The 16460-nt window shown below is 53.1% G+C and overlaps 6 protein-coding genes across 6 annotated transcripts; 4 read left to right on the forward strand and 2 right to left on the reverse strand.

Moving 5' to 3' along the window:
* Positions 1-1000: 1000 nt before the first annotated feature.
* T069G_10386 (major facilitator superfamily domain-containing protein) lies at positions 1001-2544 on the forward strand (the record flags this gene model as incomplete). The annotated part of the gene is made up of 2 exons (XM_056177596.1): positions 1001-1386; positions 1455-2544. The coding sequence occupies 2 exons, from the start codon at positions 1001-1003 to the stop codon at positions 2542-2544; spliced, it is 1476 nt and encodes a 491-aa protein (XP_056023886.1).
* Positions 2545-2887: 343 nt separating this feature from the next.
* T069G_10387 (haloacid dehalogenase-like hydrolase domain-containing protein) lies at positions 2888-3778 on the reverse strand (the record flags this gene model as incomplete). Its single annotated transcript, XM_056177597.1, has 3 exons — positions 2888-3021; positions 3082-3224; positions 3297-3778. 3 exons carry the CDS (start codon positions 3776-3778, stop codon positions 2888-2890), a joined length of 759 nt encoding a protein of 252 aa, XP_056023887.1.
* Positions 3779-4982: 1204 nt separating this feature from the next.
* On the forward strand, positions 4983-6272 carry T069G_10388 (she9 / mdm33 family domain-containing protein; the record flags this gene model as incomplete). The annotated part of the gene is made up of 1 exon (XM_056177598.1): positions 4983-6272. One exon carries the CDS (start codon positions 4983-4985, stop codon positions 6270-6272), a length of 1290 nt encoding a protein of 429 aa, XP_056023888.1.
* Positions 6273-8624: 2352 nt separating this feature from the next.
* Positions 8625-12473, forward strand: T069G_10389 (protein kinase domain-containing protein; the record flags this gene model as incomplete). The annotated part of the gene is made up of 7 exons (XM_056177599.1): positions 8625-9024; positions 9159-9425; positions 9490-10467; positions 10533-11619; positions 11679-11880; positions 11940-12345; positions 12412-12473. The coding sequence occupies 7 exons, from the start codon at positions 8625-8627 to the stop codon at positions 12471-12473; spliced, it is 3402 nt and encodes a 1133-aa protein (XP_056023889.1).
* An 859-nt stretch (positions 12474-13332) lies between these two features.
* On the reverse strand, positions 13333-14810 carry T069G_10390 (acyl-CoA dehydrogenase, middle domain-containing protein; the record flags this gene model as incomplete). The annotated part of the gene is made up of 3 exons (XM_056177600.1): positions 13333-13378; positions 13452-14633; positions 14701-14810. The coding sequence occupies 3 exons, from the start codon at positions 14808-14810 to the stop codon at positions 13333-13335; spliced, it is 1338 nt and encodes a 445-aa protein (XP_056023890.1).
* A 661-nt stretch (positions 14811-15471) lies between these two features.
* On the forward strand, positions 15472-16093 carry T069G_10391 (ribosomal protein s12/S23 domain-containing protein; the record flags this gene model as incomplete). The annotated part of the gene is made up of 2 exons (XM_056177601.1): positions 15472-15957; positions 16019-16093. The coding sequence occupies 2 exons, from the start codon at positions 15472-15474 to the stop codon at positions 16091-16093; spliced, it is 561 nt and encodes a 186-aa protein (XP_056023891.1).
* Between the last annotated feature and the right edge of the window lie 367 nt (positions 16094-16460).

A 16460-nucleotide genomic window follows, 5' to 3' on the forward strand; every position in this document is an offset into this window, starting at 1 on the left:
TCTGGTGGATGGGAATAAACCGGGGCTTGAATGGAGGGGCACTATCGATAGACGACAGCTTCCTCGATAAGGAAAAAAACCTTGCACCTCCCGGCTCTCGGATACTATCCGCCGCGGTATTTCCGTCTTGGGCGAGACCGCTTTCAGGGTCCATAGCTTTGTATGGATTAACTGGGGGCCATAAGAATCCATTACAAAACAATTCGCTTCAGAGGCGTAATGCTAGACGCCCCAATGGGAGAAATGCCGGGGAATTTACTTAATCTACTTTTGCAGCCAAGCAATAGACTATCGTACAATGGATTTATAATGTCCTTTTTAGGCATTTTGGCGTTCACCAGCTGCTTGACTCACCGGGCTAAACGGTGCCGCAGGATGGCTTGCAACAAGGCACCGCCAATCTCGTCGAGATCACGTACACCATCACCCTTCAAGCCACCCGTTCTCGGGACAGCGGTCGAACATCGGGCTATATAAGCCACTAGCAAGGGCTCCGTGTGAAGAGAAACATGCACTCCGTATCAGGGACACTTTTCCCATTGCAAATTAAGCGGGTTTTCGCCTGCCGGCTCACGGAGGGCCGCAGCCGATATCGTTGGGAGACCCGCAGCACGAAGCTTCTTTATTACGGAGAACTTCCACCACAATCCCGTAAAGGGCCCCCAAACTCCGGCACGATGGCTTTTCGTCCCAGCATGGATTCCCGTAATTGGGCATTCCACTAGCAGAGCTTATCGGTCCACGAGACCTGGTGGAAAATTGGGCCATTGCAACACTGTTTACCTAGGTACAGTATGTTTTGAGTTGTCTGCTGTAGCTGGATGGCGTATAAAAGATGGGCGAGGAAGCTCTGCTCAGCTTTGCTGGAGCTCTCACCTTGGGGTCTTTAAATCAAACTCCAATCCCCTTTGCAAAGTGAATTTGTTCATCAAGCATTTTAAGCATAACAACTAACCTCAATTGCTGTTCCCATTGCTTTGACAAGGCACTTTTTTCCACCATGGACGCAATCCTCTTGCGAAACCTCGTGGAGATCCAATCCGGCCCCTCCACCCCCGACGAGGCGACCAGGCCACTCACAGCCCCGGAAAAGACCTACCAGAGGACCTATTCCAGCGGCCCATTCCAGGAAGATGTCGTCAATGTGCGAAGAGCGTCTCGTAGTGATGGATTCGCCTCTGGTGTAGTCACCCCCAGGACAGAAGATGCTGATCTTGAGAGAAGTCGTCCGGCGAGCCCGGTCCTCGAAGTTGATGCCGTGGAAGTGATTCCCAGTGTATGGGAGCCGTACATGAACCGCTTCAGACTGCTGTCTGTGTGTCTGATCAACTTTGGCAATGCGTTGAGTGACAGTGCAGCCGGTGCTCTGATTCCCTACATGGAAAGGTGAGGTTCATCCATATTTGTAAACCTGTGAAAAAAGAAAACAAGGGCTAACAAGACGTCAATCAAAGACATTATGAAATCGGATACGCAATTGTCTCTCTCATTTTCGTCGGCCAAGCCCTGGGCTTCATCTTCGCCGCCGTCTTCCTCGACACGCTTCGTGCGAGGCTAGGCCGTGCAAGACTCCTCGGCATCGGCCAGATGCTCATGGCATGCGCCTACATCCCTCTCGTCGTCGCCGCCCCCTTTGGCGTCGTCGTGGCGGCCTTTTTCTTCGTCGGCCTGGGCATCGCCATTAATATCGCCATGGCCAACATCTTCTGTGGCAGCCTGCAAAACAGCACCATCATGCTGGGGCTGCTGCACGGGAGTTATGGCATTGGAGGCACTTCAGGCCCCCTGATTGCCACGGCCATGGTCACTGTGGCACACACGGCGTGGAATCACTACTATATCCTGACTATGGGAATTGGCTTCGTCACCATGGTGCTCTCGGCGTGGGCTTTCTGGCGATTCGAAAAGGAGCAGAGCCCAGCAGTCCGCGAGAGAGAAGCAACCCCAGACAACTCGGCCTTCCTGGGCATGTTCGCCGCCGTGAAGCTGCGCATCGTGCTACTTGGATCAACCTTCATCTTCGCCTACCAGGGCGCCGAGGTGTCCATCTCCGGCTGGGTCATCTCCTTCCTCATCAACTCCCGCGGCGGCGACCCCTCGTCCGTCGGCTACGTCTCGGCCGGTTTCTGGGCCGGCATCACCATCGGCCGCTTCTTCCTCTCCGGCCCGGCCGCGCGCTTCGGCGAAAAGGTCTTCGTCTACGGCCTCGTCGCGGGCGCCCTAGCATTCCAGTTCCTGGTCTGGTTCGTGCCCAACGTCGTGGGCGACGCCGTGGCCGTGAGCATCGTCGGCCTGCTGCTGGGGCCCATCTACCCGTGCGCGGCGGCCGTCTTCATGCGCGGCATGTCGCACCGGGACATTCTGAGCGGGATGGGGGCCATCAGCGCGTTTGGGAGCTTGGGAGGTGCGGTGGCGCCGTTTGTGACGGGCTTGTTGGCGCAGGCGGTTGGGACGTGGGTGTTGCATCCGATTGTGATTTTCTTGTTTGTCGTGATGCTGCTGTGCTGGTATGGCATTCCTGCTGAGACAAAGGAGAAGAAGTGATTAGGGACGAAAAGGGAACTATCAATGGTATGTATTAAACAGGAGGGAAAGGAGGAAATGGCGTATATGGGGTTTGTTTGTTTAAAAGGGTAAGGAATAATGCGAAGCGATGAAACAATATCAATATCATAACCAGTATACTATTAACGAGTCTATGCGGCTTGTTCGTCTATCCTTTCTATAGAGAATCTAAGCTACCGTTCTTTTTTCAAGTCTCCCGAGAAATCTATACCTTTTATAGATGGTATCCAACCAGCAAAACTAAACATCTATCAACATCCATTGTCTAAAATGGTCATCCAAATAAATTGTTAGAAAATAAAAAGTCGTTCAAATCGTAAAGTTAAATGCGACCCTTGGCCGCGTCCTGGACGGTAATGTTGCCGGCAGCAATATCCTTGACCGTCTGGGTGATGCTTGTCCAGTCGTTGAATGTGACAAAGGGGACGTTTTCGTTTTCGCACCAAGTCACCAGGTCTGTTCGCAAAAGTTAACATCAGTGATACGGGCAGTAAGAATTGGAAAAATGAAACGCACCCTTTCCGGCCTTTGCAAAGAGCAAATCAGTCTCCTTGGCAGCAGACAGATCGGAGACACCGTCACCAGCGTAGAACATTGTTGGTCTGTTGGGAAGGCTCGAGTACTTGCGGATCTCAATGGACTTGTCGTGGCCGTGGATGCTGCGTCATCTTGTCAATACTGGTACAAAGCATGGCCCCTGATCAGATCGCATCGGAGTTATGAGTCCTCACCTGTCATCGCGGAAGATAATCTCCCAGCCACCAACGTCGTTGAGGCTCTTTCCCTCCCTCGCCCGCACAAAGTTGCTCACAATCTGGATATCCCACCCAGGTCCTAGGAGCTTGTCCAGAAGCGCCCGGATAACAGGCTCCATGCCTCCGCTGAGAATGACAATCGGGACGTTGTTGTCCTGGGCCCAGTTGTAAAAGTCCTTGAAGCCGGGATCGAGCTTGATGTTGGCCAGAAGGATGTCGAGACACTCGGGAAAGGGCGTCGTGACGCTGTCCAGCATCTCGCGGAACGAATCGCGAAAGTTGACTCGGCCGTGGAGCGTGTCGGCGTTGCCCTGCTTGCGCTTCTCGGCGCCGTAGCCTAGGTTGTCCGTCATGTAGTCGTTGGAATCGGCGGTTGTGACGGTGCCATCGAAGTCGGTGAAGAAGATGAACTTGGGGTTAGTGGCCATGGCCGGAATGTCGGTTGCGACGGAGCCCATTTTGGACGATCTGGGGGTTTGATGATGAATATTTGAAAGGTGAAGATGGAGGAGAGAAGGGGAGATTCTGGAGGGGCAAATAGATGGAGGGGCAGTTTTTTTGGCGGCGATAAGATTGGCAGCCCCGGGAAGTGTGAGGAGAAGGAGATGTAAGATGACAACGCTTAGCCAAGACGAAGGAGAGAAGATGGGAAAATATAGTAAATTTAGTACGAAAAGGCCGAAAAGGAGTCTAAATAAAAGTTTGAATGCAAATCGCCATCCCCTGTTGATTTTTGGTGAAAATCCCTCCTGGCGCAGCGCCGATCTGCCAACTATCCATGGATCAATCCCGCGTCCGCTGTGTGTCGTCATTTCTGGCGGCTTCACCTCGCTGAGATGCCCCGCCGTAGTGGTCAAGGTACAGGGGACAGGGGCCGTGAGCCCCGCCAGGGCGCTAGAAGCCCGAAATAGGCCTTCTGGCAGACGGCACACATCCATGTGGTTTCGATGAATTGAGTTTCAGTGATGGATGGATCCTGTTGTCAATGCCAGACTCTAATTCTACTGCTTGGCATCAATATCAATGCTTTTTGTATTTATCAATTGAAAACATGTATATAGTCACTCTCAGTGAAAATCAATTCCATCAAGAAATGCTAATTCTTTTTCCCGGCCATCACTTCTGGCACCCGCATTTATACAGCAGTCCAAACCCACTAAGCCGCTCACATGCGGTGCCAACAATCGGCGCGCGAATTTTTGCGAAGGCGGTCTACACCAAAAAACCAGCCCGTCGTCGAGATCGGCCCAAAGACCCGGGCTCAGCCGGGGAAGCTGTCTGGGCTGTCTTTTCAAAGGTGGAGGCAACGGGAACATTATCGCTCACGCCTGGGCCTGTAAGCTGGCCACGACTGTCAATTGGTAGGGTGGAGGAGCACTACTCTTTTTCTTTTTCTTTTCTTCTTTCTTTTTTCTGTCTTTGTTTCTCTTCATTGCCCCGACGATTTACGGTTTTGGGTGTCAAGCCAAGGGGCCAGACTAAGACAAATCCTAGCCCAGCCCAGCACTTTGTCTGTGTCTCGGCTACGCAGAAAAAAAAAGACCTGGAGAAAATCCCCCTCCTACCAACCCCGGAAGCTGCACCGACATCCGGCGGTTCGACCCCTTGAGGAACAAAGAAAAAACAGCGGTGCAGAGGCTTCTTGGCCCTGCGCTGGCAGATATGCAGCCGTTTGGCCGTGCTGTCTGGAGACATGGCAGGATAGGGCTGGAGCTGGCAGCAAGGCCTGCACCCAGCGGCATCACCACAGCCCGATGGCCCTCGACGGCCTGCAAGCGTTGCCATGTCCAGACCATCGTCTTCCCTCGCTTCTACTCTTCTTCTCAGCCTCCCAACGACGCCGACAAACCCCCCGTTCCCCCTCAATCCGCCCCCAAAGCAGCCGACAAACCGGCTGCAACCGCGAAAAATGCAACTACAGAATCCCCCGCCGCCAACGGTGCTTCGTGGTCCCGGCCAAGCTGGTTGGAGCTGCCATCGATATCTGAGGAGCGCCGGAGTGCCCTGAACAAGAGATTCAGCGGCATCATGGACAATGTCCAGTCAAAGGTCCTCAATGCCTCGCAGAAGCTCAACGAGATCACCGGCTACACTGGCATCGAAGCCATCAAGGTGGAGAATGAGCAGCTCGAGACTGGCTTAGCCGAGGCCCAGGCCCGTGTGCGGGCGGCCAGACAGGCATACAAGACATCAAATAACAAGCGGGCGTCGACTCAGCGTGAGGTGACGACGCTGCTTGCTCGCAAGGATACATGGACACCAACAGATCTTGAACGCTTTACGGAACTGTACCGCACAGACCACGTCCTGGAGGGCGAGGTCGTTACCGCACAGGAAACCTTGACAGAGGCCGAGTCCGACGAGCAGAAGCTCAGCCAGAAGCTCAGCGCCGGCATCCTGAAACGTTACCATGAAGAGCAGATTTGGAGCGACCGGATCCGAAGGGCCTCGACCTGGGGTACCTGGGGCCTGATGGGCATGAACTTTGTCCTCTTTGTCGTTCTCCAGTTTGTTGCTGAGCCCTGGAAGAGGAAAAGGCTGGTCAAGGGCGTCGTGGCAGAGGAGAAGCGAGTCCTAGACGAAGTTCAGACCGAGCTGGCCGTTATCAAGGCCAACCTCGACCAGGTGGCCGCGGCCGCCGAGGTCGATAGGGTCAAGGCTCGTGAAAAGGAGGCCCAGAAGATTCTCAGCCTGACCAAGATCAGGGCTGTCTGGCAGACCACCATGTCCGCAGTTTGGATTCGCAGCTTCCAGGACTTGAAAGATCTCCTGTCGCGATGGAAGGCTCTTATAACTGACCTCGAGGTGTGGAGGGCGGGTTTCGAATACCTGATTAGCGAGCGCCAGGTAGATATGCGTATGCGAGACGCATCCGCCCTGGTGCTGGAGGGCCTCATCACTGGCATATTCATCACTTGGCGCATGGGAGCGTTGTTTCGAAGTAGTAAATGAAGGAGATGGATAGACATGTATTCTAACGATTCGACTCTTTGATGTAATATAGACACAGAACCATATGGGCCTTGAAGGGATATAACAAGGAGCTTTAGACACATATAGCGCAGCGGAGCGGATAGCCGGGCACGAATTACTATGTACATCCGGGGAGGGCTCTTTGTACAATGGGAAGGCTGCTATGAGGCCCAAAAAAATGCATTTTCTTCATGATCAAACACAAAGACTTGGATATTTGATGGCAAGGCTGTTTGAATGAAGTGGCGATGAGGCTGGTGGAGGTTGGTGGTCATGGCTTTGGTGGCGGTGGCAGAGATTTCAAAGTGCTTGCTGCTTATTACAGCTTCAGCCTGATGCTATGGTACTAACTTGAGGCAATCAATCGATCTCTCTCGAGCTCACCGACGGCACAATAAGCTGCCGCTCATCTTTGCCCCAAATTTCTCCAGCCACAGCCAGCCTCGTCCGGATCTCGTTGCGAGAGTCCGGTCTGCCACTGCCTCTCACCAAGCACTAACAAAGAACTGAAGGACAATTACTGCTAGTATGACCTAAGAGAAGCGCCATGGCAAACGTCAAAGGCACCGCACAAGCCATTCAGCACCGGACACAAGCCTTGCAAAAATAGCATGGAGCAACGTCATTCCGGTCGGTGTAACCCCATGTCCTAGCAAAAAAACGGCCAATGCTGGGAGAGACAAATCTAGGACTTTTGACCTAGAGCTGCTAGGACTTTTTTTTCACTTGATTTCGGTTTGTGCTTTGGGAACCGAAGGAGGCTTTTGCTTTTGCTACACATACGGGAGTTGCACAAAGCGAAAAGCTTCGTTCTAATGCAACCCCCCCGCCGTTGGAATTGCTCTTCATTCGCTCTCGGAGCTTCGTGGTGGAATAAAGTTTGGGTTAGGAGGTTGGTGTGATTTTTCACAGGCCGATCGCCCATTGATCTTTGTTCTCTTTGGTGAGATCGAATGGATGAGGCGTCACGTGGAGCAGGTTGAATGGCATGTCGTATTGGGCTGGATGGCTTTGTTGTTTTATACGAGAGGCCGCCTTTCTTTGTGATTGATCAGACGTTTGAAGATGCTTTGTGCATTGCCAAGCTGCTATGAATTGCGTGGCATAGCATTAATAGCTGCAGCTAAATTTCAAGGTTCTCTCATGAAAGGCTCAAGCTTTTGTTTGCTTTAGAGTTTATTAATGCGTATATGGTCTAAGTCTAAGTGAAGCTGTTGCATCATAATCCCCAGTATAAGGTCGGACAAGGTGCTACTCAGCACTCAGCACTAAATATTTGTCAAACGAGTTAATGGTAACTATATCGAAATGCCGTAGCTTCTTCTCAAAGGCCGTACTGTAGCTCCATGTTACGTTGTCCCGGCTGCAATTGTCTCAGACACGTCTTGTTTCTCGGTTTATGCAGGGTAGGCTGTTGCCGTTACCGTTAGCTTGGCCCGAGGTGAGGCGACGTTTGTGATGTGGAATCACATATTGCCTTAGATAGGAGCCCGACTGGACCAGGCACCAAATATGGTAGGAGGCCGACATGCTTGGTAACTGTTTGGTAATTAGGGAATGATTGTAGCAAGGGACGGCCGCTGATCCATCGTAAAGAACGGCATAGAATAATACGTTGATGCTATTTGTAACGAATCATGAACCGCCTCTTACAGCTGAAAGGGGGCTTCGGCTAGTTTCTCAAATGTTGCGGCCTTAGTCGGCAGAGGTCAAGACGACGAGGCAAAGCCCAGTTTTCCCTACCTAGATAGTCCTATGAAGAAGCACCCCAGGCGGTGGCTGTAACGCAGAGAGTCTCGACAAATATGCACTGTACATCTAAGATACACGAGTTTTAAAGATCAGCACCAGCACTAGATACGGTTCATGTCGGGTAGATTTCAGTCCATCCAACAGCCTCGTAATAGCAGCATCTCATCACCGCTGCTGGCTGCTGTCTTTAGGGCCCTCCACTGTCAGTTAGTGTCAGTGCCGCAAAACCGCCCGACATTGGCCATCATAAACCCCGCCACATGCCTAGCGACTCCCCCCCATCACTGACGACATCCACAAAACACCACCTTTGACAGGCCAGGCACCTTGGCCTTTTTATTTTTTTCCCTCTTCCCACCGCAAGACTCTCTGTCCTGCCGCTCCCCAGGCATCTCGCCCAGCAGCTTCTTATTCCACCTCCCTCGCCTTGCCCGGCCGCTCCCGTCGTGCATCTAGTCGTGGAGCCGCTTGTTTTTTTTCTCTCTCCACCTCCACCCCGATCCTCCTCCTCCTCTTCTCCTCTCCTCACCATCACCAGACCGTCTTGCGCGTACGAATCGCGCTCCCCGCACCGCCGCCATGAATGAGGACGAGGCAATCCAGAGCATCAACAAGAAGATTGAGCGGGAGAAGGCTCTGATCAACGCCGCCAATGCCATGCGTTCGCAGACCAACAACGAGGCGGTGCGCTCTCGGCTCGACTCCCAGATGCGCGATGGCCGCCGAAACCTGCAGTTCTTCGAGGAGAAGCTGCGGGATATCCAGATGCGGAGGGTCGGCCAGGGCGTCGAGGGCATGTCTCTGGGCGGCGACGACGCCGGCGCTCCCCCTCCACCGCCCAAAGATGCCTCGTCGTCATGGGGAGACCAGGCGTCTTATGGCCAGGCTGGGCCGCCCGATATGTCGCCCCCTCGACCCAACTTTGGCGCTCCGGGCCCTGGAGCTGCCTCCAAAGCTCGGCCCAACTTCACCAAGCTAGGTGCGTTCTACAGAGAGCTTCTATCGCCCTCGCCTCGTATCCCCCGTCTTTTTTGTCTCCCGTCTCTCCCCGCCTTCCCCTCTTCTTCCCCATAGGATACGAGCTGTGGCTAACCAAGTCCATCTTGCGTGCAGATCTGATCAAATATGATACCCCCTACCTCGGCCCTCGAATCCAGCACATGCTCTCGCAGATCCAGTTCAAGCTCAATGTCGAAGAGCAATATCTTAAGGGGGTTGAGAAAATGGTGCAGCTGTATGGCATGGAAGGCGACAGGAAGAGCAAGGCAGATGCGGCTGCTCGTAGGGTTGAGAGCAAGCAGAAGATCCTTCTCTTGAAGCAGGCATTGAAGAGATATGAGGAACTGCACGTCGACATGGACTCGTCTGATGCTCAGGATGGTATGTACATCATGCAAAAAGAGGCAAGGAGCCCCTTACTCACTAACACTCTCTCTTCTCACAGACGACTCCATCAACACGCCCAACCTTCGCAAGCCTTTGAGCGGTCAGCTCTCCATTCGTGTTGTGGCCATCAAAGACGTGGATCACGCCACCACCGGCAGATTTGCTCGGGGTCCAGAAACATTTGTCGCCGTTAAAGTCGAGGACACTGTCATGGCCCGAACTAGAACCTCGAGAAATGACCGCTGGGAAGCCGAGTATCACAACATTGAAGTTGACAAGGCCAACGAGATTGAGCTCACAATCTACGACAAGCCCGGCGAGCACCCCATGCCCATTGCCATGCTCTGGGTCCGGATATCCGACATCGTCGAGGAGATGCGCCGCAAGAGGATCGAGGCCGAGATGAACAGCTCCGGCTGGGTGTCTGCTGACAGAATGGGCAGCTCTGGAGCTCCCTCGCAGTTCCCGATGAGCCCAACCCAGGGATCTTTCGGAGGTGGTGCCCCTCAGACGCCCGGTGGCCAGGGTCAGGGAGCACCATTTGGCGATCCGGGCCCTCAGCCTCAAGTTGTCACTGGCCCCATCGATGGCTGGTTCAACCTCGAGCCGGCTGGACAGATCCAACTCGAATTCAGTTTCGTCAAGGAAAACCGAGACAAGAGGCAGGTGGATCTCGGTCTGGGCCGAAAGGGTGCTGTTCGACAGCGCAAGGAGGAAGTTCACGAAATGTTCGGCCACAAGTTTGTCCAGCACCAGTTTTACAACATCATGCGCTGTGCCCTCTGTGGAGATTTCCTCAAGTACTCTGCGGGTATGCAGTGCGAAGATTGCAAGTACACTTGTCACAACAAGTGCTACTCCAGCGTTGTTACCAAGTGTATCAGTAAGAGTAACGCTGAGACTGATCCTGACGAGGAAAAGATCAACCACCGCATTCCCCACAGGTTCCAACCCTTTTCCAACGTCACGGCCAACTGGTGCTGTCACTGCGGTTACATACTGCCTTTTGGCAAAAAGAATTGTCGAAAGTGTTCAGGTAAGCCATCACGCTGCTCGTATTCAATTCTTCCCTTCGACAGAATTTGACTAACAACTTGATAGAATGTGGCCTCACGTGTCACGCCCAATGTGTCCACCTGGTTCCCGACTTCTGTGGCATGTCCATGGCCGTCGCCAACCAAATCCTTGAGGGTATAAGGGTTCAAAAGCAGAGGCAGCAAAAGACGACGTCGCTGTCGGAAAAGACGCTGCGATCTGGCGCCAGCAAGAGCCCGACCACCACCGGCCACGGATCATCTGCGTCGTTCTCGAGCGCGGGTGCTGGCTCGTCTCCCGGAACTCCCTCCGCAGAGGCTACCGAGGCAGCACGGCTCATGTATGCGAACCAGACATCGCCTCAGCGACCTGATCACCCCGGCCGTGCGCCCTCTGACCTCTCTGCTGCCGCCGCGGCCACCGCAGCCATGGCCGCCGCCCAGGGCCGCACCGGATACGACACCGCACCGCAGGATCCATATGCTCAAGGAGGATATGGCGGTGCAGCTCCTCAGCACCACAAGTACAACCCGGCGGACTATGCCAATGTGGATCAGGGATTCGGTGCCCAGCCGCCAGCTCAGCAACGACCTGCCCCTCCTCCTCAGCAGCAACAACAACAGCAACAGGCTCCTCCTCCTCAGTTGCCCCCTCAGCAGCCACCCCCCCAACAAGCGCTGCCGCCGCAACCCAGCCAGCCCCAGTACCAGCAACCTGCCGCCCCGAAGCCGCAGTCCCCCGTGTCTCCTCAGGGAGCTGCCACAGGGCCTGGAGGTGCCCAGCGCAAGGCTCTGCCGTCTGCCACCGATCCTGGTACTGGCGCGCGTATTGGTCTTGATCACTTCAACTTCCTTGCCGTTCTTGGAAAGGGTAACTTTGGTAAGGTCATGTTGGCAGAAACGAAGCGATCGAGGCGACTTTTCGCCATTAAGGTGCTTAAGAAGGAGTTTATCATTGAGAACGACGAAGTGGAGAGCATCAAGTCGGAGAAGAGAGTGTTCCTCATCGCCAACCGCGAGCGGCATCCGTTCTTGACCAACCTGCATGCCTGTTTCCAGACCGAAACCCGTGTCTACTTTGTGATGGAGTATATTAGTGGTGGTGATTTGATGCTTCACATTCAGCGTGGCCAATTTGGTACAAAGCGAGCCCAGTAAGTCGACTTAACGAAAACCCTTTCTAGATGATCCCACTGACATGATTTGTTTTCAGGTTTTACGCTGCCGAAGTCTGCTTGGCCCTCAAGTACTTCCACGAGAACGGTGTCATCTACCGTGACTTGAAGCTCGACAACATCATGTTGACGCTCGATGGCCACATCAAGATTGCCGATTACGGTCTTTGCAAGGAGGACATGTGGTATGGCTCAACGACGAGCACATTCTGTGGAACTCCAGAATTCATGGCGCCTGAGGTATGAAGCACGCGTCCCATTTTTCGTTGTTGGAATGAATGCTAACACCCACCGACTAGATTTTGTTGGACAAGAAGTATGGCCGCGCGGTCGACTGGTGGGCCTTTGGAGTCTTGATCTACCAGATGCTTCTGCAGCAGTCTCCCTTCCGAGGTGAAGACGAAGACGAGATTTACGACGCCATTCTCGCTGATGAGCCCCTCTACCCGATTCACATGCCTAGGGATTCCGTGTCCATTCTTCAGAAACTGCTCACCCGAGAACCCGACCAGCGACTCGGAAGCGGCCCTACCGACGCGCAGGAGATCATGAGCCAACCCTTCTTCCGCAACATCAACTGGGACGACATTTACCACAAGAGAGTCCAGCCGCCGTTCCTGCCCCAGATCAAGAGCGCTACGGATACGAGCAACTTTGACTCCGAGTTTACAAGCGTTACTCCTGTTCTCACCCCAGTCCAGTCTGGTAAGTTTTATGCTGTCTTTTGCCCTCTTGTGGTCTGACGCGTTATGCTAACTAACCCCGCTACAGTGCTTTCTCAAGCAATGCAAGAAGAGTTCCGAGGATTCAGCTACACGGCGGACTTGGAATAGTACAACGACGAACAGAGTTTGACCAAGACAACTAGTGGAGATAAAAAATAATGGTGGCGGCGGCTCTATAAACGCGAGCTTTCTTCCTGCTGTCCAGCAGCCGGGATGCGGTGCCGCGAGGTGCCCGATGGATCCTTACAGACTAGTACGGCGAGACGATATGATGGCCTTTTGGTAATACTTGCAGAAGGAGAAGAGGTTTTGATGAGCGTTTGGTGTCTTTTCTTCTTTTTTTCTTCTTTAACAAAAGGGAGATGTCTTTTCTGTCGCTCGCCAGGCTACGTTTTTGATTGCCTTGAGTCTTTACTTTCCATTCTTAAAAGGGCGACTTTCTTTTCTTTTTTTTCTTACGTCTTGAAAGAAAAGCAAATCTCTTTGGGACTTGGGAATTACTTCATTTTTTCTTTAACTTAAATACTGACTGTCGCGCTTTTTGTTATTTCAACATTCAATCTTCAGCGGAGAAGAAACTACCATTGTTGTTGCTTGTGGGGGAATTTGTTAGCGTAAGAAGTATACCTACTAATAGAGAATTTGATACTATACCTATAGAGTAGTTTGATTTGAGTCATGTTGTGTGATGTCCATTTGATGCTATGCCTACGAAGTAATACGAAGTAGTTGATTGGTTCGAGTCATGTTGTTTGAAGTTGATTTAAATGTGGGATTTTATAGTAGGGTGAGTTGTAGGTTTGGGTGAATTAAGAATGTCGTGATGAGAATTGGCTTCTATGGGATTATTTAGAGACTATCGATATAGAGGTCCTCTTCTTTTACGTCTATATATAATTTTTTTTTTCTGTTTATGTTGGTTTACATGTTATTGTTTCGTTGCTTCCGTCTTTTCATTCATTTTTCTTTAGTTGGTGTACTCCTTTTGCAGCAGCTTGGCAATGGTGTTGAGCCTGTTGGTAGGTAAATCATGTTAGCCTCTTGACTCTTCACTATACAAGGTATTATTTCAAGATGAAAACTCACTGAATGTTGCTCGTGCCCTCGTAAATGGCACCAATCTTGCTGTCACGGAAAAACTTCTCAGCCAGACCCTCGCGCACAAAGCCCATGCCGCCCATCCACTCAACAGCGAGGCTGCTCACGCGGCCGGCAACCTGCGAAGCATACAGCTTCGCCATGGCGGCGTCCTTGATGAAATCCTGGCCGGCCTCCTTCTTGCGGGCGGCGTTGTAGACGAGGGCGCGGGCGGCGGCGATGTCGGTGTATGCCTGCGCGAACTGGTGCTGCATGCCCTGGAACTCGCCGATGAGGGTGCCGAACTGGCGGCGGTCGTTCCAGGCGTACTTGACGGCGTTTTCCCAGGCTCCCAGGGCGAGGCCGGTCATCTGGGCGGCGATGCCGATTCGCCCTTCGTTGAGGATGCTGATGGCGTACTTGTAGCCCTGGCCGCGCTCGCCGAGGATGTTCTCCTTGGGGACGTGGACGTCGTCAAAGTTGAGGACGCAGGTGCTGCTGGCGCGGATGCCGAGCTTCTTCTCCTTCTTGGCGATGGAGAATCCGGGGGTGCCCTTTTCGACGACGAAGGCGGTGATGCCCTTGTAGCCCTTTGACGGGTCGAGGTTGGCGAAGACGAGGAAGATGCCCGCCTCTACGGAGTTTGTGATCCACATCTTTGATCCGTTGAGGACGAAGCCATCAGCAGTCTCCGTTGCGCGGGTGGCCATGGCGAAGGCGTCTGATCCGGAGACGGGCTCAGAAAGACAGAAGGAGGCGACGGTGTCAGTGGCCAGGCGCGGGAGATAGGTGCGCTTGATGTGTTCAGAGCCCCATTTCATAATGGCCGTGTTGCAGAGGGTGTTGTGGACGTCGCACATGACGCTGACGCTGGGATCAGCACGAGCGAGCTCCTCAATGGCGATGATGGCAGAAGTAAAGTTCATGCCCGCGCCGCCGTACTCCTCGGGGATCTCGATGCCCATGAGGCCCTGCTCGAACATTTGCTCGACGATGGCCGGGTCCATGGCCTCGGCCTCGTCCATCTCGCGGGCCTTGGGGAGGACGACGTCGGTGGCGAACTTGGAGACGGACTCGGTCATGGCGGCCTCGATCTCGGAGAGGTGGGAGATGGGCGTGGGGGGGATTTCCGAGATGTCGATGGGAGAGGCTGAGAGTCTGGGGGTGGTTGTGGCGAGATGGCGGATGGGGCTGAAGGCATTGTTAGCTGCTGGTAGATTGGATATATTGAGGTAGTGTTGAGCTCTTGTTTTCTTACACATTGCTTCGGATGGCTGGACGGAGGACGCTGGCGACGGAGCTTCGCTGGGCGAGGGCCCGGCTGGAGCGCAGGGCAGGGCGTAGAGCCCGTGTGAATGACGATGACATGATCTTTGGAGAGAAGCTTGGAGGATGTGGGGGGAGAGGATGAGACCGAGGCTATCAGATCTATGCAATGAGAAGAATGGAAACGAAAATAAAGACAGCGAGGCTAGGGATAAATAGAAAAGAAAAGAGAAGAGAAAAAAGGGAGAGAAAAGCAATAAGCAATCGATTATCGCCGGGCCCGGCTCTTCACTTCTCTTTTTTACCCCAGCTGGTTCGTTGACTTGTGGTTGTCGGTGGATTCAGCCGAGGATAACCATTCTATCCGGGGCCGCTATACCGACGCCGACGGGCAGCGGGGCAGACAGGTGAAAAGAGAATTGGTAACGTGGGGTGAGTTTTGAGATGAAGAGCCGGGATTTAGCCGCCCCAAGATGGGCTTTTTCACATGTCGGGAGAGGTGGAGTGGGAAAAAAAGGTACATTGAGTGAGGTACCGCTTTTGTGTGTCGGAATGCGGCTGATCTGGGGTTCCGGGATATTCAAGGTCATGTGACTCTTCTTCAATTCAGCCCACTTGCAAGATTTGGTGATGGCTGCATATTGATGGGTTGGATTGATAACGAGGCGCAACGACATTCGCCAACAACTCAATTGCACACACAACACACCAAAGAGGATCTTGCTTCTACAAGCAAGAAATAGCCCCAATTGCGCAGCCCATCATGGCTTCCGCACTCCTCCGCAGCTTCTTCTCCCCCGCCGCCCGCCAATCCCTCACATCAACAACAACGACTCTCTCCTCAACATCAATATCCCCCATCGTCTCCAGATTCCACTCGCCGCTCCTCTCCCTCGCCCAGCGCTCATTCTCAACAACCCCCGCCCCGCAAGCCACGCTGAACCAAGTCCTGCGCGGCATCCGAAAGGGCAAGCGAGCTCGTCACGCCGTCTCGCCCGCTCTATCCAACACGCACTGTCCCGCCCTCAAGGGCGTGTGTCTGCGTGTCGGCGTCGTGAGGCCCAAGAAGCCCAATTCCGGTGAGCGCAAGACTGCGCGTGTCAAGTTATCCTCGGGAGCTGTTGTTACGGCGTATATCCCTGGTGAAGGGCATAATATCCAGCAGCATAGCGTGGTGCTTGTGAGGGGAGGGAGGGCGCAGGATTGTCCTGGTGTGCGGTATCATTTGGTGCGAGGAGCATTGGATCTGGTATGTTGAGATTGAGATTGAGATTAGAGTGAGTATGTGAGCTGACTTGAGTTTGTTTTAGGGTGGTGTTGCGAGCAGAACGACGAGCAGGAGTAAATATGGTACCAAGAAGCCCAAGAAGGCTACTGTTGGTTGAGCTGGTGTATGAGTGGATGAAGAATAAAACGACATGTGGAAACGACGGATTTCTTGTGTAAATGAGGGAAATGTTGATCTAGACATTGGACCGCCATGTATAAAAAATACCATAGAGCAGCACAAGAGACGAGCACTGTACAATACATATAAAAAAAGGACAACTTATAATCACACCTTGGAACAGCAAGTCAGCAACAGCAAGTCACGTCAAACAAACACCCTCACTTTCCATTTCACCCTATACTATATTTACACCAGCAATCATTGTCCAATCGTGTAAAGCCAGCAGACACAGACGCCCCTTTATACCTCCCGCAGTTTAAAAAAAATACCATTCCCTTTTTTTGTTTTCGTCTCTTCTCATA

This window comes from Trichoderma breve (assembly GCF_028502605.1).
Source record: "Trichoderma breve strain T069 chromosome 7 map unlocalized scaffold00007, whole genome shotgun sequence".
Taxonomy (NCBI): domain Eukaryota; kingdom Fungi; phylum Ascomycota; class Sordariomycetes; order Hypocreales; family Hypocreaceae; genus Trichoderma; species Trichoderma breve.